The sequence below is a fragment of the Eleutherodactylus coqui genome, chromosome 2 (assembly GCF_035609145.1).
Source record: "Eleutherodactylus coqui strain aEleCoq1 chromosome 2, aEleCoq1.hap1, whole genome shotgun sequence".
NCBI lineage: Eukaryota > Metazoa > Chordata > Amphibia > Anura > Eleutherodactylidae > Eleutherodactylus > Eleutherodactylus coqui.
Genome location: NC_089838.1, coordinates 27,109,803 through 27,130,951, shown reverse-complemented (window position 1 = coordinate 27,130,951; position 21,149 = coordinate 27,109,803). Strand labels below are relative to the sequence as shown.

General features: G+C 43.4%; 1 protein-coding gene across 1 annotated transcript in view; it reads left to right on the top strand.

Annotated features, from left to right (window-relative positions):
* The first annotated feature begins 1,427 nt into the window (after positions 1–1,427).
* LOC136609916 (uncharacterized) overlaps positions 1,428–21,149 on the top strand; it is a 67,372-nt gene continuing 47,650 nt past the window's right edge. Inside the window, exons 1-8 of the mRNA XM_066589202.1 lie at positions 1,428–2,055; positions 2,158–2,285; positions 6,430–6,762; positions 8,530–8,577; positions 9,514–9,608; positions 10,850–10,952; positions 11,332–11,368; positions 19,098–19,259. Coding sequence (XP_066445299.1) covers positions 2,237–2,285; positions 6,430–6,762; positions 8,530–8,577; positions 9,514–9,608; positions 10,850–10,952; positions 11,332–11,368; positions 19,098–19,259 — 827 coding nt within the window. The 5' untranslated portion in view covers positions 1,428–2,055; positions 2,158–2,236. The remainder of the gene's footprint in view (positions 2,056–2,157; positions 2,286–6,429; positions 6,763–8,529; positions 8,578–9,513; positions 9,609–10,849; positions 10,953–11,331; positions 11,369–19,097; positions 19,260–21,149) is intronic.

The following is a 21,149-nucleotide window of genomic DNA, read 5'->3' as shown; positions in this document are numbered from 1 at the left end:
TGTCACTCGCAGCACCTTGGGCCACACAAGGTGTTTGCTGGGACAGAGGCTGACCCAGGGCCCGCTCACATACTTCCCACACAGAGTATTGCTGCATTGTGGAGATGTGTAGAAGTGCTGGGCTGGCACCTGAGTCCCCTTTATGCCCATGTTTGCAGCTCCTGACGCAGGTGGCAAAGGATTAGAATGAAGATGGAACGTCAATCTATTATCAATTCTCAACAGCATTGTGGGCTATCACCCACACTTTCAAAGAGGGTCGCTGCCTGGCCCTGCCAACCCTCTGCAGTGTGTGCCTCCGATTCCTCCTCATGGCAGACGCACTTATAAATAGACATGAGGGTGGTGTGGCTGGGAGGGCAGCGTGTGGCATGAGGGCAGCTGAAGCCTGCGCAGGGACACTTTGGTGTGCGCTGTGGACACTGGGTCGTGCGGGGGGGTTGGGCAACATGTAACCCAGGAGAAGAGGCAGTGGTGTATCCCGCAGGCAGTGCTTGTGCTTAGTTGGAGGTAGTGTGGTGCTTAGCTAAGGTGTGCCTTGCTAATGAGGGTTTGTCCGAAGTAAAAATTGTTGGGAGGGACCCACTCTTGCCGCTATTGTGGCTTAATAGTGGGACCTGGGAACCTGAGATGCAGCCCAGCATGTTGCCCCTCACCTGCCCTATCCGTTGCTGTTTCGTTTCCATCACTTTCGTAGGTTTTGCAGATTTGCACAAATGATAACCTTAGCGGAACACCGGTCATATACAAAAATGCTCGGGTCGCCCATTGACTTCAATGGGGCTCGTTATTCGAAACGAACCCTCGAGCATCGCGGAAAGTTCGACTCGAGCAACGAGCACCCGAGCATTTTGGTGCTCGCTCATCTCTAGTTCTCAGCCTTCTGTTAGAGAAGGAGGAAAAGGTGCGATAAGATGATTCATGTGTTTATTACACAGTGGTTACTGATGATCGTTAGAATTGAGAACATTTTTTGGGGGAAGTTTGGTAATTATTGGTACATTTCCAATGTCTTTTGCAATAGTTTATTTTATAAATGAGCCCTAAACTGTTACCAAGCAAAACAAAAAAGTTTGCCAAATAGTCTTACAAAGAGAATGTTTTTTAGCACACTTGTTTATTAACCCCTTAAAGGAGTTCAGTCATAAGAGAAAAGAAAATTCAATATTCACCTATTCCTCCCCAGGCAGTCTTCTTACCAGATCTTCTCCTGTCTCCTGCAGTCCCCGGGTCACCTCACCTCCAGCCTCCTCTTCTTCCTATGACGAAGCATACATTGTCGGCATTCTCCTTCCTGTAGGGCAATGTACGCTATGTTACTAGTGTATGTCACATGCGTAAAATACGCAGTACACAGCAGATACACATGTAATATGTACATTTGCTGATATGTTAAATCCCCATAGTTTATGTAGGTGCTTAGTACTCACTAAAATAGGACATGCTGTGGTTTTTTTCACACGCATAATACATGCGTGAAAAGGATGTGAGTGTGAGTGGCCCAATTGAAAAAAGTGGGCTTTTAGCAGCGTATTACGTGTGTATAATACGCAGTGACAATACAACCGTGTGACTGAGCCCTAAATGATGGATGGATCTAAGAACAGATCAGGAGTCTATTTAGTTGATGTAGGAGGAAAGCCCAGCAAACTGTGATAGAGCGAAAACCTTGTTGTTCCTTGAGCTAAGGTCTACTATCAATTCTATAAGTTATATAGTAAGTGAAGGCTATCTGGTGAGAAGTGTCAGGCTAAGATACTGAGAAAGGTCACACTTACGGTGCATCGAGATCGCATGAGCAGTGTCAGCGGCAACCAGTGAACTTTATCTGAAAGCACATTCATGTAGGTGGAAGGCTGCTGAAACAACCCACAAACCCGAGCGTGCCGAATCGTTAGTGGTTACCTTTCATTAATGCTCCACCACAGAATGTGTCTAAATATCTGTTTGTTTTCAGGTATGAGTAATCATATATATCTAGATACACGGTAGATACAGAGGCCGATATCTAGAGGAGCGAAGCTGTGATGTGTTCTGTATTCATCACATAACTCGGTGGGTTTCTCACAGATGGTTATTAGAGTTCTCTTATGGTCACTGTGGAGATTATAATCTACGTGACTCATTTACAAGAAGCTTCCTTTCATTTCCTTCTAGAAATGCAGAACCATGTAAAAACATCAGCACATATAGGAGACCAGCGGAGAGGTCAGATGTACTGGGCTGCAGGCAAGAAATGAGACACTTGTGTAGAAGACTCTGCTTCTATGTCTTACTAGCCACAGGTCTGTAGCTGCTCGGACTCCACATATAAAAGGCTATTTGGGTTATTTAATTATCTATCTATATGTAATGATGTATCTCTCTGTCTCTATCTATCTAAGCATCCCACATCTGTCTATTTACTATGTAACTTTCAGTCTTTATATCTCCTGCGTATACAATTATCTGCCAAATGTACATAAGAGTGAATTTTCCAAACCCCTATCTATCTATCTATCTATCTATCTATCTATCTATCTATCTATCCATCCATCTATCTATCTATGTATCCATCTCATATCTATCCATCTATCTATCTATCCATCTCATATCTATCCATCTATCTATCTATCCATCTCATATCTATCCATCTATCTATCTATCTATCTATCTATCTATCTATCTATCTATCTATCTATCCATCTCATATCTATCTATCTATCTATCTATCCATCTCATATCTATCTATCTATCTAGCTATCTATCCATCTCATATCTATCCATCTATCTATCTATCCATCTCATATCTATCCATCTATCTATCTCATATCTATCTATCTATCTATCTATCTCATATCTATCCATCTATCTATCTATCCATCTCATATCTATCCATCTATCTAGCTATCTCATATCTATCTATCTATCCATCTCATATCTATCCATCTATCTATCTATCCATCTCATATCTATCCATCTATCTATCTATCTATCTATCTCATATCTATCTATCTATCTATCTATCTATCTATCTATCTATCTATCCATCTCATATCTATCCATGTATCTATCCATCTCATATCTATCTATCTATCATCTATCTATCTCATATCTATCTATCTATCTATCTATCTATCTATCTCCTATCTATCTTCTATCTATCCATCTCATATCTATCTATCCATCCATCTCATATCTATCCATCTCATATCTATCTATCTATCTATCTATCTCATATCTATCTATCTCATATCTATCTATCTATCTACTTCTATATATCTCATATCTATCTATCTATCTACTTCTATATATCTCATATCTATCCATCTCATATCTATCCATCTATCTATCTATCCATCTCATATCTATCCATCTATCTATCTATCTATCCATCTCATATCTATCTATCTATCTATCTATCTATCTATCTATCCATCTCATATCTATCTATCTATCTATCTATCTATCTATCTATCTATCTATCTATCTAGCTATCTATCCATCTCATATCTATCCATCTATCTATCTATCCATCTCATATCTATCCATCTATCTATCTCATATCTATCTATCTATCTATCTATCTCATATCTATCCATCTATCTATCTATCTATCTATCTATCTATCCATCTCATATCTATCCATCTATCTATCTATCCATCTCATATCTATCTATCTATCTATCTCATATCTATCTATCTATCCATCTCATATCTATCTATCTATCTCATATCTATCTATCTATCCATATCATATCTATCTATCTATCTATCTATCTATCTATCTATCTATCTATCTATCCATCTCATATCTATCTATCTATCTATCTAGCTATCTATCCATCTCATATCTATCCATCTATCTATCTATCCATCTCATATCTATCCATCTATCTATCTCATATCTATCTATCTATCTATCTATCTCATATCTATCCATCTATCTATCTATCTATCTATCTATCTATCCATCTCATATCTATCTATCTATCTATCTCATATCTATCTATCTATCCATATCATATCTATCTATCTATCTATCTATCTATCTATCCATCTCATATCTATCCATCTATCTATCTATCTATCTATCTATCTATCTATCTATCTATCTCATATCTATCTATCTATCTATCCATCTCATATCTATCCATGTATCTATCCATCTCATATCTATCTATCTATCATCTATCTATCTATCTCATATCTATCTATCTATCTATCTATCTATCTATCTCCTATCTATCTTCTATCTATCTATCTATCTCATATCTATCTATCCATCCATCTCATATCTATCTATCTATCTATCTATCTATCTATCTATCTCATATCTATCTATCTCATATCTATCTATCTATCTACTTCTATATATCTCATATCTATCTATCTCATATCTATCTATCTATCTACTTCTATATATCTCATATCTATCTATCTCATATCTATCTATCTATCTACTTCTATATATCTCATATCTATCTATCTCATATCTATCTATCTATCTACTTCTATATATCTCATATCTATCTCATATCTATCTATCTATCTATCTACTTCTATATATCTCATATCTATCTCATATCTATCTATCTCATATCTATCTCATATCTATCTATCTCATATCTATCTATCTATCTATCTATCTATCTATCTATCTATCTATCTATCATCTATCTATCTGTATGCATTTTCACTTGTAATCCTGTATTTCATGTAACTTCTGTCTCTTGGGTTTCAAAGTTATAAAATATTAGTCAGAAACTACCTGAACCATAGCGTCAATCCTATAATGTACTGTACTGGGTGACAACCGGAAATCTTCACAGCTTTGTGTTTTCTGCTGTTATCACTGAATCTCCAGGAGGCTGCCTTCTGTAGATGTAAGACTACTGACAAGCACTTATTTTTGCCTCTCGCTGCAGGGAGTTGCAGTTTGCTCCCTGCTTGCGACATGCTGCTGCACAGAGCGCAGGCTGCTGCCTCTCCTGTGCCGTAGTACTCCTGTATCTGTGGATCTCCAACATGCTGCTCAAGTATTTCTTCTTGAAGTAATCTTTAACCCTTTCAGGACCAGAGATTTTTAATTTTCTTTTTTCGTCCCCACTGACCAAGCTGTATGAATAATTGTTTTCTTGCAGGATAAGTTGTATCTAAATTGTACTTTTATGCACCATATAATGTACTGAAAAACATAAGTGGGGTCAAGTGCAAAAATAATTGTGCCTGTTTTTGAATGTTTTGTTTTTACATTGCTCACGCTACAGTAAAATTAGCATGTTCACTTTACTCTGCGTGTCAGTACAATTATGGCAATACCAAATTTACAACTTTATATAGTTTTCTATATCGCACTTCTTAAAAAAAAGTTAATTGTTTGGTTAAAAAAAATAAATATATCTTACCGCTATATTTTAAGACCCATTACTTCTTTTTAATAGACAAGACTGTGGGAGGGCTTGTTGCTTGCATGGCGAGCTGTTGTTTCTATTGGTACAATTTTTGGGTACATATGACTTTTCAAGAACTTTTTATTCAATGTTTTTAGGACACTGGGAGCCCAAAACACTGAAATTCTGACATTGTGATTTTTTTCGGTTAGAGTAGTCACCATGTGGGATAAATTGTGCAATGTTTTACTAATTTTAAATTCTATCGCTATGACAATGCCAATTGTGCTTTTTAATTGTTTACATTTTTAATTAGATAATTTGGAAAGAGCAGCTTTTTAAAACTACTATTTTTTTTCATTTTATTAAACCCAATGTCACATCCTTTCTAGTCCCCACAGTGGGCATGAACTTGAGATTATTTGATCATTTGTACCATATACTGCAATACTTCGGAATTGCAGTGTATAGTACTTTTTATTGTTGCCCATTAAGCCCTGCAACCAGCATGGCTTGACCACTGACTGCTTAGAGAGAGAAATCAGTATTGACCATAACATCTAAGTAGTTGACAGCTATCGACAACTTTGGACTTTGATGACAGCTGACATCCACGGGGCATGGAGTGGGCTTGGCTCCTGAGCCAACTTCATACATTCTTCACTACTACAGGACGTACATTTATGTTATGGAGTCGGGAACGGGTTAAGACTTATTTAGCATGTCATAACACTGATTGGGAAAGGTGACACCTACCCTCAAACTACCTAGATGCAGCAGTTAGTACTGGCCACAGCATCTAAGCAGTCAACGGTCATGACTGGAGCTAACAATGACTGTCAACTTTTTCAGTGGCTGTCAGCTGTTGAAAATAGCTGACACCTACTGGGTATGGAATGGGCTCGGCGTGGAACCACATGACGTATATTTATGTTATGCGGTCAGGAAGAGGTTAAGACTTATTTAGCATGCCATAACACTGCTTTGATTAATCATTAAACAAGTTAACAAATTCCTATTTTTACATATATTCTTATATTGTCTCCACAATTTGCAGGTCTGGTGGCACCAGCAGAACATGTGACGGGTCCACTGAATGGCAGAGTCACATTACCTTGTACATATTCTTTAGCTCCTACCTCAATGTGCTGGGGACGAGGCAGTTGTTCATTGTTGAAGTGTAATGATGCGATCATCTGGACTGATGGCCACAAAGTGACCTGGAAGGAGTCGGACAGATACCAGTTATTGGGGATCATCAGCCATGGGGACGTGTCTCTGACCATCACCGGGGCCACTAAAGAAGATGAAGGAACTTACTGCTGTCGTGTGGAGATCCGTGGATTGTTCAATGACAAGAAAAAGGAAGTAACAGTAGAGATACATGAGAGTGAGCAGACGTTTACAAGCAAATAGTCAAATATGTTCCACTCACATAAAAATAATTGTTCCATCGCAGGCACCCCCTTTAATAATGACACTTTCCCAAAACCCTCGTGTTACCTTATAGTTCTGCTGCTGTGTCCACCGCAGGAGAAATGTAGTACTGCATTTAATGGTTCTTAACTCTGGCTGGCTTAGGTAGGTCTACAATGGCAGACCCCGCTTTATGATGTCCATATGTCTTAGTTAGGCATATAGACGGGAGTTTTCCCATTGAAACAATCCCTGTAAGGAAGTTTTACTGCACTGAGTTCACACATTGTTGTTTTGTCCACTTCCACAAGGATAAGACCAAAGCAAAACGATGTTCCTATAACTGCTCCAATGGAAAACCACATCACGATTTGGCATGAAAAAAGTCACCATTTGTATGGTTTGCAATTTACTCCATCAACCCCGTCCCGACCCACGATGAACATGTACAGTAGTGTTAAAAAAAATAGCATTCCAACATTATTAACCTGATAATTCACTGTTTTTGGTAGAAGTAATATTTCTACACAGCAAGTAATTTCCTTCTAAGGTCACACTCACACACGCATTCAGAAAACACTGCTTGAAATCGAGGCAATTTTACCACACTCTTCAGCAGCATTTTTGTACACGTTACAGCATTTGACTGCACTTATTAATGCACCCCATCATTGTGATGGGCGATGAGGAGCTAAAATGCGTGAAAATAGAACAGGTATAGTACCTGTATAGTATGGGTATAGGTGAGGGAGGCCTGAGCTGAGTTTTTGCACCTGGGTCCCTGAGCCTTTAGCTACTCCCCTGGTTGCAGACAAAAAGGATTGAGGTAATGGAGTGACCAGCCCAATCCCTGACCTCAGTCCCATAGAGAGCTTGGGTGGTAAAATAAAAAATGCCATCTATGAGGCCACTTAAAAAATAGTGAACCAAGATATTTTAATTTCTCTGCTCCCCATGTTCTTCTCTTACTTCCAGGTTGACCCACACCCTTCTAAGGCCAGGGATTTGTCACCTGCTGCTCAAATTGGAAGCAAGAAAACACTGGGGACAGCCATATGGGGAGTGTAGACTGCTAGATTAGGAGAGTATCAGTTTTTATTATTTCTTGAAGTAGCCCTCCGATCCCGGGACAAAATTCCCGGGACTGTAGGGGTGAGAGTGTATTACCTGCTGTTGTTCTTGTCCTTTCGATTCACCGGTTCCAAGCCCTGTTTTTGGTCATTCAAGTTGATAACTGCAATTTTTTAAGTGCCTAATGTACACTGTGCACTACTCTCTGATTGGCTAGTACTGATCACATGAGAAATGCTACCCAATTAGGAAGCAGGTGTAGTGCATTGGTAGTCTAACTGCAGATTGGGCAGTCTGAATGGACTGCATTGGACGACTGAAAATGGGAACTAGAACCGGCAGATCAGAGTTACTTCAGCACAGACAACCAACAGCATGAAACATAACTAGCCCCTCCCATTCTAGGACAAAATTGTGTCCCAGGACTGGAGAGTAGCTTTAGGACACAAAAAACTTTGGGAATGGAGGGGGTAGAGGTGACAATATGGGGGACCCACTGATGACAAACATGTACTGGATCACAAAGGTATTAATGAATTAAAAAGCCCTGGGATAGGCCATCAAAGTTATAGCCCTGGTAATACCTTTAAATCATATTCACTTCATAGGTCTTTGTTACTCAAAGGGATCAAATATTTTTACCAAATTCTGATTTCTATTGTATCCGCAGCTACAAGTCCTCCTAAATCCACCAACCAGCCATTTCACCATCCTCAGGGTAAGTCAGAGGGGCTAAATTAGGTTAAACCACAAGCCAATGGGCGCGAATAAAAGGTTAGAAAACACACCGGGTGCTGTGGGACCCTTATCAGCCTACGTCATATGGGGAACCCCTCAATGAGCCAGGGAAGGAGAGCTGCTCCCAATCTTTGGAGGACTCCCAGTCTTGTATGGTTGCTGACTGTCAGTCTAGCTGCATTTGGAAAATGACCTAATCAGACAGGATCAGTGGCGTACATACCCTAGTGGCAAGGGACATGACTACTATGGGGCCGTGGTGGAAGGTAGCCCAGCATTATACAGCTTCCTATGCTTGCAATGACATTATCATAACAGCTACCTGCAGCCACCACTAATGGAGCTAACTGAATATAAAAGGGCTTGTGCCATGTTTATAACTTATCCAGAGGGGTCTAGGTAGGGATCTAACCGCTGGGACCCCACTGATCATGAAAATAAATGTCCTGTGAATAAACAGAGCAGCTGTGCAGACATGAACACTCCTGCTCCACTCATCTCTATAGGACTGACGGACATAACCCAGTACAGCGCTCAGCAATCTTTGAAGTGGCAGCGCATATACTCGAGTGATGCTCCATTCATTCAGCGATGCAGGGGACTCCTGATCTCGTGATCAGTGGGGTCCCATTAGTTATACCCACGCCCATAAGACACTTATTCTCAAACCCGTGGATAGGAGACAAGTTTTAAACTTCACACAATCCCTTTAAATTTACTACTGGCTGCATATATCCATATACATTTAGCGCCCTCTAGTGGTGGCTACATGTAACCAGAATTGTATAATTGATCAAACTCCTCTATATAAAATGAATCCACATAGAATTTTGAACCTAAAAACTGAATAGTGAACATTACCATGTAGGGCATATCTATTAATTGCTTTGTGTGTCTCCCTTACAAATCCCTTAAGAATTTCCTTTACCCACGGGCTCTGAATCTCCATATATCACCCCAAAGACAACTTCTGCTAACTTTATTGCTTTCACCGTGGAGCAAGAAAAACAGGTACAGTACATTTCGGTAACATTGTAGTGGTAATTTTATTTAATCCAGCATCAAAGGAACTTGATTCCGGATTATGAGTAGTTGATGACTTGTTGCTGGAGGTTATTTAAGAACTAATCTTTTCATTCTTCTTGTTGTTATGACCCATATGTCATACACTGAGCCCCATAACTTTTTATGTTTCCATTGATGGAGTTGTATAAGCGCTTGTTTTTTGGTTTGAAGGCAAGCTATAGTTTCTACTGGTACCGTTATGGGGTGCACAATCACTTTTTATTCATTTTCTTCTAAAAAGTGTGATTAAAAAAACCCGCAAATCTGTCATTGTGTAATTCTTTTTACGCCGTTCAACATCCAGGATAAATAAATGAGTCAGAGTTGTCTCATTTTACATATTAGCCTATCATGCGGCACAGGATCAAATGCTTTAGAGAAGTCCAGACATATGAGATCAATAGACTCTCCCAGGTCCAGCTTAGAACTTACTTCATTGTAGAAGCTGATCAAGTTGGTCTGATATGATCGACCCCTCATAAAGCCATGCTGGGAGTTATACTGTTGTTTTCCTTGATGTATTCCAGGATGGCGTCTCTCAGAAACCCCTTGGATATTTTTCCAATAAGTGAGACTTACCGGTCTGTAGTTACCAGGCTCTCTTCTTGATCTCTTTTTGTATATTGGAACCACATCGGCAATGCGCCAATCTAGGGGTACAACCCCGGTCTCAATAGAGTCCTTAATATAAGAAATAGCGGTCTATCTATCACGATACTTAGTTCCTTTAGAACCCTTGGGTGTATTCCATCTGGGCCCGGCGATTTATCGATTTTAATCCTTTTTCACTGGCTTTACACTTCCTCCTGTTAGGCAGGTGATATTTAGCGGGGGGTTCATTGTATCCCCTGCATCTCGTGTGACATTTCTTTTTCATTCGTAAATACACTTGAGTGCCTTATATAGCAACATGTCACTTTCTCATGCAAATATGACATGCTATGATTGGTTTGCATGTTATCACATGGGGCCCATGTTAAGAGGGGCCCAGTGTTGAACTGATTTCCTTGCTTCTCACCACAGCATTTGCCTGCAGTCACCACTAGGGGCAGTGCACTGCACACAGAATTTACAGTTTTACTACCGTAGGTGTAGTGACCATTATGCAGTTGGTGCTGCCAGAATGACATTTCAGCTACGCTCCATTTTCTATTTCTACATAACAACTAATGTCTTTTGCCCTTCAGAAGAATAATAAAATTGAAGACATCGATCCCAAACTTCCCTACATTGTCGCAGGTGTCGTCACCGTCATCATCCTGATTTCATTGGCTGCACTTTTATATAGATGTAAGTTGCTTTCAATATCATCATTATTAATATAATTCCTGTGATACATCTGCACAGTCATAGAATCAGCTGCTGCAGATCATAACACACATCTCAGCTGCTGCAGAACCTCATAATGCACACCCCAGCTGCTGCAGAACCTTATAATGCACACCTGAAGTGCTGCAGAACCTCATAACACACCATAGCTGGTGTTGAACACCATAATATACAACTCTTCTGCAGAACCTCATAATAGACATCTCAGCTGCTGCAGACAGTGATCTCTAATATTCCTATAACTTATAATAAGGGGGGGGGGGGGGCATTACCCCATATGTATGATGTACAGATTATGTAAAGCCCGCACAGTTCCACAACCTTCTTCTTGTATTTTCAGACAGACATTGTAAACGGATAAATAAAGACACATCAAGGTCAGTAATAAAACTGCATAAACTAATTAAAAGCTGGTCATAGAATGAGTTTGTATGAGCTTCGTGGAGCTGCACGCTCCGGGTCCAGTGAGTGTTCCCTGTGAAGTGTGCTCTCTCTCAGTCCCTCTCTTCTCTTCCCCACTCCCTCTCTTCTCTCCCCCAGTCCCTCTCTTCTCTCCCCCAGTTCCTCTCTTCTCTCCCCCAGTTCCTCTCTTCTCTCCCCCAGTCCCTCTCTTCTCTCCCCCAGTCCCTCTCTTCTCTCCCCCAGTCCCTCTCTTCTCTCTCCCAGTCCCTCTCTCCTCTCTCCCAGTCCCTCTCTCCTCTCCCCCAGTCGCTCTCTCCTCTCCCCAGTCCCTCTCTCCTCTCCCCCAGTCCCTCTCTTCTCTCCCCCAGTCCCTCTCTTCTCTCCCCCAGTCCCTCTCTTCTCTCTCCCAGTCCCTCTCTTCTCTCTCCCAGTCCCTCTCTCCTCTCTCCCAGTCCCTCTCTCCTCTCTCCCAGTCCCTCTCTCCTCTCCCCCAGTCGCTCTCTCCTCTCCCCCAGTCCCTCTCTCCTCTCCCCAGTCCCTCTCTCCTCTCCCCAGTCCCTCTCTCCTCTCCCCAGTCCCTCTCTTCTCTTCCCCACTCCCTCTCTTCTCTCCCCCAGTTCCACTCTTCTCTCCCCAGTCCCTGTCCTCTCTCCCCCAGTCCCTCTCTTCTCTCCCCCAGTCCCTCTCTTCTCTCCCCCAGTTCCTCTCTTCTCTCCCCCAGTTCCTCTCTTCTCTCCCCCAGTTCCTCTCTTCTCTCCTCCAGTCCCATTCTTCTCCCCTCCAGTCCCTCTTTTCTCTCCTCCAGTCCCTCTCTTCTCTCCCCCAGTCCCTCTCTTCTCTCCCCCAGTCCCTCTCTTTTCTCCCCCAGTCCCTCTCTTCTCTCTCCCAGTCCCTCTCTTCTCTCTCCCAGTCCCTCTCTCCTCTCTCCCAGTCCCTCTCTCCTCTCTCCCAGTCCCTCTCTCCTCTCCCCCAGTCGCTCTCTCCTCTCCCCCAGTCCCTCTCTCCTCTCCCCCAGTCCCTCTCTCCTCTCCCCAGTCCCTCTCTCCTCTCCCCAGTCCCTCTCTCCTCTCCCCCAGTCCCTCTTTTCTCTCCCCCAGACCCTCTCTTCTCCCCCCCAGTCCCTCTCTTCTCTCCCCCAGTCCCTCTCTTCTCTCCCCCAGTCCCTCTCTTCTCTCCCCCAGTTGCTCTCTTCTCTCCCCCAGTTCCTCTCTTCTCTCCCCCAGTTCCTCTCTTCTCTCCTCCAGTCCCATTCTTCTCCCCTCCAGTCCCTCTTTTCTCTCCTCCAGTCCCTCTCTTCTCTCCCCCAGTCCCTCTCTTCTCTCCCCCAGTCCCTCTCTTTTCTCCCCCAGTCCCTCTCTTCTCTCTCCCAGTCCCTCTCTTCTCTCTCCCAGTCCCTCTCTTCTCTCTCCCAGTCCCTCTCTCCTCTCCCCCAGTCCCTCTCTTCTCTCCCCCAGTCCCTCTCTTCTCTCCCCCAGTCCCTCTCTTCTCTCCCCCAGTCCCTCTCTTCTCTGCCCCAGTCCCTCTCTCCTCTCCCCAGTCCCTCTCTCCTCTCCCCAGTCCCTCTCTCCTCTCCCCCAGTCCCTCTTTTCTCTCCCCTAGACCATCTCTTCTCCCCCCCAGTCCCTGTCTTCTCTCCCCCAGTCCCTCTCTTCTCTCCCCCAGTCCCTCTCTTCTCTCCCCCAGTCCCTCTCTTCTCTCCCCCAGTCCCTCTCTTCTCTCCCCCAGTCCCTCTCTTCTCTCCCCCAGTCCCTCTCTTCTCTCCCCCAGTCCCTCTCTTCTCTCCCCCAGTCCTTCTCTTCTCTCCTCCGGTTCCACACTTCTCTCCCCTAGTCCCTCTCTTCTCTCCGTCTCTCGCTCTCACACGTAATAGCCGCCTACATTAGAACTACTGTAGTTTAAGAAACCCTTGGCACTTCCTAAAGATCTCCATGTATCTGCGGACCGGACCTGCTGTTACACGTAGGAAAGTCCCAACGTTCACAAATATTTTGGCTCTGAGACAACCTCAACAAAAAAAACAAAACAATAAGACACCAGAGAAAACTCCAGCGGGTGGCTTCAACGGTTACAGACATAAATGTCTATGTTGCAATATGTAACACTACTGCATTTAGAGGAGTTGCCCAGGACTTCTACTATTGATGACCTGACGACCTATGCTTAGGATAGGATAGGTCATCCGTAGTTGATCAGTAAGGGTCCACCATTTAGGATGCCAACTGATCAGCTAATTCCCAGCCCTGCTGTCAAAGCGGACAGCATAGGAAACAGATAGCGCTGTCCAAATTGCAGTGGCCTGGTTTAGTACTGCAGGCCCATTAACTTCAATAAGAGCTGTGACTAGAACTACCAAACCGTATGCTGCGATGTTGACAGCACTATCGGCTTCTAGCACTGTGCACATTGACAGTGGTGCTGAAAATCATCTTATCGTTAGGGATCCCGAGCGGTGGAATGCACCAATCAACTACTGATGACCTAACCCAAGAATAAGTCATGAGTAACAAAAATCCTGGACAACAATGAGAGGCAAAGTTTCTAAAGTGGTTTTCTGGGACTAAAATATTGATGAGCTATCTTCAGGATAGGTCGTCATCATCCGATCATAATAGGTCAGCGGCTGGTAACCGCTGTTTGAAGAGTAGGTGGCACTCCAGCGAGCTCTGCAGCTTCTTCTCAGGCCAGTGACGTCATGTTCATTAGTCACATGACCTCAGATCAGCTCAGTACCATTCGAGTGAACACAGGCTGCTATCAGTGAGGATCCCAAGCACTGATAGCCCCACTGATTGAGTAATGATGACCAATTCTGAAGATTAGTCATCAATATTTTGGTCTCAGAAACCCCTTTAATGTAAAATATCCAATTAAATGCAGCCATAAAGGGGTATTCCATCTTGGCTTTCCATAGCTGAAATGGGAAACTGCTGCTATAGATTCTGACCATCTGGCTGGAAACAACGAACACAGTCTCGGAAACAGAGGACTAGGTTTTATACCTTTTGGCCCTGAAAGGCCCAGATGGGAACACCTTTAAGTATATAATGTATTTGATAGACGGTAAAGCTGGAGTTCAGTATACGGACCACACCAGACAGGAAGTGAGTTAAAGTTTCATAAACTGAGATACAATATTAAAATTTCATTTTTCGGAACATTGGGGCACATTTATGACGCAGCCTTTATTGCCTGTAACAACCAATCACGGTGCTCCTTTCATTTTGTAACAGCACTCTGTGAAATGGAAGCTGAGCTGTGATTGGTTGGGGAACAAAGACAGTTTCACTTTGAGACAGTTTCATGAATCTGCATATAGAGCTGCAAGATACGAATGTCCACAAAATGAAGTAAACCTTCTGACCATCACTGCAGTTGGCCACATTCCCCAGGCCGTCCGTCGTGAGTCCAATCAGAAAGGACAGAAACAGAAAGAAGCTCACTATAGTCAGTGGATTCTGCCCGGCCACACTGGTTTCGGAGGCAGCATGCCTTGTTTTCTGTTCCTCTATTCCATAATGGAATTGAAGACAAAAACCTGAACAGAGCCGCAGGGTACGTTCACACATAGTGGGAACGCTGCGGATATTTCTGCATCAAAATTCGCACCATTGGTGTGGATTTTGACTCGGATTCAGCGGTAGATCAGCAGCTGATTTCATTCTGCGCGGCGCTCCTCTCACCTCCGAATACTGAGCACTGCCAGCACAAAGAGCGCAGCACACACCGCTACAACCACTACTGAACGCCCCCTACCTTCATCAGGTGTGTGCAAGTAGTCTGCCTATCACCCAGGGAAAGATGACAGCGCTCTGTAGCGGTTACCAGTGTGCACTGCGCTTTTTGTGCTGGCAGCCCTCAGTATTCAGAGGTGAGCAAAGCGCCGTGCAGGATGGAATCAGCTATAGATCTGCAGCTTAATCTGCACCAATAAAGCAAATTTTGATGTGGAAATGCTGCAGATTTTGCCAATGATTTTTCACTGCTGAATATCTGCAGCATTTCCACAACGTCTGATCGCACCCTCAACGGCGTTTTTAAAACTATCTTGCTAAAGTTTTCTTTGAAGAAAAAAGCTGCCGCGTGCCATCTTGTGGCCATTACCTAATATTACAATCCACCAATTATACTGTGTATTAAAGAACACTGATGACCTCTAGTGGTGGCTGCTATATTGATATTTTATGCAGTCAATTAAGAGGACCTCTAGTGGTTAAAAACTACCTAATTTCCAAAGCATTGAAAAGTGTCTTTTTATGCATTGGATTTCTTGGCTATGTGCAGCATACTCATGGACTGAAAAAAACCCTATTTTCTGTGTATTTCATCCCTTCCTTGTGCTTTTTTGCCTGTAAATACACAATATACGTACGTGCACAAAAAGATATGCAGAAGGGCAACTTTTTTATGCGTCTCCAGGGCACAAACTGCAATGAATGGAACCACGGTGCGACCTCCCCTCCATTCTTACAGAGGCCTTCGGGAACCCAGTTCTCAGGATCACAGGAGGTCCAGATGGTTGGACTTCCATCAATCATAAAGTTCTTCTCTATCCTTAGCTTCAGGGGCGTAACTATAGAGGGTGCAGGGGATGCGGTTGCACCCGGGCCCACAAGCCTTAGGGGGCCCATAAGGCCTCTTTTCTCCATATAGGGAACCCAGTACTATGAATAAAGCATTATAGTTGGGGGCCCTGTTACAGGTTTTGCATTGGGGCCCGGAGGTTCAAGTTACGCCTCTGCTTTGCTTTATATCATGGCACCACCCCTTTAAATGCGTCCATTCCAAAAGATTATAGCCTAGAGTGAAAATGGTTTGTAAATCCGTTTTAGATGCTATGGGGAATTCGTTTTTTCTCTAAATATCTTTTAAGAGTTTTAATAGTTGCGCCCGGGGTTTCGACTTCCTGCTCCATCTCAGGATGGAACGAACAGCACTGAGCGGCCCCCATTAACTATAATGGGGTCCGTTCGGTTCCGCTCAGCTGCCCGGCTTCTGGACAGAAGAAACAGTGCTGCATGCAACGATTTTTCTTCTTGTATTTTGAGCCAGATCTGCGACAGAAGCCGCGACCGGAGGTTCCAACACAGATGTGAAACCATCAGGGCACTTTATTTTTGTGCCTCATGCGGAGAGGTGTGGTGTGACCCATCTTATCTGTATGTTTCCAGTTTGTTCTTGATAAATCCGGGGGCCTTAGATACGTAATTTCATCTCCCCTCACAGATATGATTCGTAAGGGGAGATGAAACTTAAACTTATTTTATACTTCTTTTTTTTACTTTAAATGATCGCCGTTATCCGTTGCATAATACATTAGGGATTTTATATATGGCATCTCTTGAGTCTTGTGCCTTTGGTTTGTGTGTGTGTGTGTGTGTGTGTGTATGTATGTATGTATATATGTATGTATGTATATATATATATATGTGTATGTATGTATGTATGTATATATATATATGTGTGTGTGTGTGTGTGTGTGTGTATGTATGTATGTATATATGTATGTATGTATATATATATATGTGTATGTATGTATGTATGTATATATATATATGTGTGTGTGTGTGTGTGTGTGTGTGTGTATATATATATATAGCTATAATTGGTGCTTTTTGACTCCTTATTTTGTAGTGGCCTTCGTATTGGTACAAATTTATTGGCCTGATACGTTTTTCTCGGTGACATATAACCTTTGACCTTGTAAACTTTAGTTGAGCACCAGGTACCCCTATAGATTTATGACTATAACACTTACCTGTTGAAAAATCAAGTTCCTATGTGAAACATGTTGTAAAGGGAATATACATATCTAAAGACTCATGTCATGGGAAGAACCAAATTGCATGGCAGTTAACACGAATCTACACTCTCACACGACGACTTGGCTGTAGTAACCACATCCTGACACAAGTTGGTGCCATCAGGTGAACACAAATCCTGTAGACCCCGTGATTGGAAAAAAGAGATACAATAAACCTGACTCCTTACTACCAACAACAGCACCACTCTTGGCTGTGCAGCTCTGTCCCAGCCCCATTATAAAGGATGCAATACCAATCACAGCCTCTGGAGAAGAGTGGCACTGTTTTTGGAACAAAGTAGCTATTTTTTCCTATTCCCATACAAGCCCTTTAACTAAATACTAAGGTATCAGTCACATGGTGATTTGTGTACTCATCGTTATATATATAACCCATGTTTTGATGTGTTTTGCAGGAGTCCCGCCATCGTATCACTGGAAGGCCTGGAAAGAACTCAGGATCGAACAGAACCAAATATTTATATGATAGATTAGCTTTTGTATTGGTATATATAAATATGGCCCTAAATCAGGGGTGCAGAGCATGCGTTGTCTCCTCCTCTCTGGAGGGCTGATTGGGGGGGGGGGCCCTATTCTCCCAATAGGTGGGAGTCCCGGAAGTGGAACTTCGATTTATTATGGCATCTACTAAGGATAAACCATAAATGTCCTAGATGGGAATACACTTGTGGCCCTTGGAAGAGGTTCAGTATGGCAATGTGGCCCTCAGACTAGAAAACGTTGTGTACCCCTGCTCTAAATCAGTCCATTTGGGGACATGCTGATGATTCTTCATCTATACACGACAATTCCATTCCTACACAACTAGTGGTCGCTACTAGGATGTAGCCGTCTCTTACACACTCATCCTCAGGCTAATTTCACAAGGGCAAGCACGATAAAGGGCCGAGAAAATCGCCCCGATATCACACTTGCCAATGTGCGTTTTTTACGCAGATGTGAGGCGTTTTTAAATCAAAAATACCTTGTATCACTTTTGTGAAATTGCATTCCTCAGGGGCGTGTTTCATGTGTGCATGCAATCCCACTGTCCCATATCACAGTGTAATACAGCAGTCTCCATAAGGCTTTGTCTTTACCCAGAATGTCACCTGATTGCATTGGAAATGGGGTTCACTTGGGGTCTGGCTGGCAAATTTTAGACTGGGGGGCAAGCACTGGCCTATGAGTAGTGGCGCCCCCTAATATGTTCACATGGCAGAATCTGACGAGGAATCTTCCATGCAGATGCCGCCTCTAAAACTACAGCAGAAATCCACATGCAATCTCTCTCACTCTCTCCCCCGCTATCCCCCCCCCCCCCCCCCCCCGCCCCCCGAGCACGCTCGGACCAGTAAGCAGTTAATCGAGAAGAGCAAGGCTCGCTGGAGTAACTGACTTATCTGAGCATGCTATGCTCGCTCATCTCTAATGTCATGTCCTTTATGTGGATGCACTGTGCACTGTGTCTGTTGTAATGTGTATTACAAGTAGCTGGGATATGTCTGGAAGATGTAACAAGTTTGTCCTGCCATGTGATGTGATCAGATAATTGTGATTGCAAGGAGTGAGTCTGGGTCCATTTTCTTCCGGTTGCCTTGAGAGAGAGTGCTAGCCACATAGAGGTACCTTCAACCCTCATGTGGTGAAGTGATGGAAGCGGAGGAAAGGTATTCTGAGGCCTTCCATTCCAGGAATCACCTCTGAAGAGTTAGAGAAGAAAGGAGTCCGCCGTGCAGTCTTCTTGCTACAGAGTACAAGTGAGTGTCAGTGGAGTGTTCCCTTTCCTCATCCTCCTCCAGAGTGTTCCCTTTCCAGGAGCGGAACCTCACAGATATCTTAGCCTGAAGGTCCGATGTCATCTGTGTTCTCCTCCCTAACCTTGCCTAACTGTAATTCCTGCATTGGTGTGTAAAGCTTACTTTTGCAAGAAGTAAAGTTCCAGTGATTGAGGTATTCAAAGTTAACTGTGTGTGGACTCTCTTATTTACCCGCCAGAGAATCATTGGTGTGAAAGGAATGGTGGCGTCACGCATGACAACTTCAAGTCCACTACACTTGTTCAGGTAACTGCCACCCGGTGTTGCCTGGAAGAGGCCTAGCAGTGCCTTGGCCGAGGTTCTGTGTTTGCCTCTGGAGTCTGGTAGAGCCACCGTGACAAGTGACACCGCTACCCCCGCCAGCTCCTCAGCATGGACCTCGTGTCTTGGTTGCCGTGGGGCAGCACACCAGCACTAAAACGAACCCGAGTATATAAATCCAGTACCAGAACCAGGAACTATATTTCTTCCTATAAAGCCTTTTTGAAGTGACCCAGCCTGACTCCTGTTCTACAGTTATCATAAAATGTACTTGAATATTACCTCTATACTGTGATAGTGATTGCAGAGCAGTTATCACCAGTTTATGTCTCTGTTTGGAGCCTTTGTTTTTCTTCTCTCTGGTTCCAGACCACAGAGATTTCTTCAAGCCATGACTCGCTTCTGAACACTCTATCTATCCTGCTTCCACAACCTCTAATGGTACCTCTAATCCTTAAAGTACTAATGCCCTCACTGTTGTCCCACCAAGCAATAGTGCCTCTGTGGCCATCCCACTAAGTAATAGTGCCCCCTCTATGGTCCCACTAAGTATTACTCTCCCAGTTGTGGCCTCACGTAGTAACAATAGCCACATATAGTAACAAGACTCTTCTGTAGCTCTAATAAATAATAGTGCCCCAATAAATAACAGTGACCCCTCTGTGGTCCCCATTAATAGTAAGACTGTTTTGTGGTCCCAATTGGTAATAGGACCCTGTTGTCGCTCCGAATAGTACCAAGAATATTCTGTAGACCAAATTAGTAATAAGGCCTCTGCTGTGAAACTAAAAAGTAAGGGTGAACCTTTTATAGCCCCAATTGTGCCCCCTCCCAATTCTCATGCAGCATAACCTCGCAGCCAGGGGGGAGAGAAGAGAGGTTATGCTATGTGAGAATAGCGTTCGCAGCATCAGACGTAAGGAGCGCAGCTGGATGGCTCCAGACAATTGTTGTGGGCCCGGACCAGAGAACCCATGCCCCCTGCCCAGACCACCCCATTATTGATCAGAAAGACACAAAGATCTGTAACACATAGCAAAAAATATGACCCTGTTCCATAGCAAAGAAATGGCTATGACATAATCAGGGAACCTGTAGGTGATCTGGCCAATTGTTTGAGTTATTGAATGCTGGCGGCATATATAAAATTTAAAAAAATCTTGTTATTTGTATAGCAACTTATTCCACAGCGCTTTCAGGTAATTTATTTATTACCCCCATCAAGCTGGGGACTCATTTTACCAACCTGAGAAGGATGAGTCAACCTTGAGCCAGCCACCTGAACCATGTGGGGATTAAACTTACAACCTTCAGGTCATGAGCAAGAGCTTAGGACTGCATTTCTGCTGCTTTAGCACTCTGCACAACACAGGCCTCTATATATGATAGGTGCTACCAGAGGCCATTATATCTGGAGAGATTACTAGTAGAGATGAGCGAATGTACTCGTTTCGAGTAATTACTCGATCGAGCACCACGATTTTCGAGTACTTCCGTACTCGAGTGAAAAGATACGGGGGGCGCCGGGAGGCGGGGGGAGGCGTGGTGGAGCGGGGGGTTGCAGCGGGGAACAGGGGGGAGCTCTCTCTCTCTCTCCCACTCCCCGCTGCAACCCCCCACTCACCCACGGCACCCCCCGAATCTTTTCACTCAAGTACGGAAGTACTCGAAAATCGCTGCGCTTGGGGCGAAAAAGGGGCGTGTCCGAGTAGGTTCGCTCATCTCTAATTGCTATCTTTAACATTCTGATATCTTGAAGATACCTAACCACCAGTTCTGTATAATATAAGCCTTTATGAATGCCACTCTGAGGGCTCAGTCACACGGGCACCGATCTGCCCATGTTTCTGGACGATAAGACGGACACACTGCAAG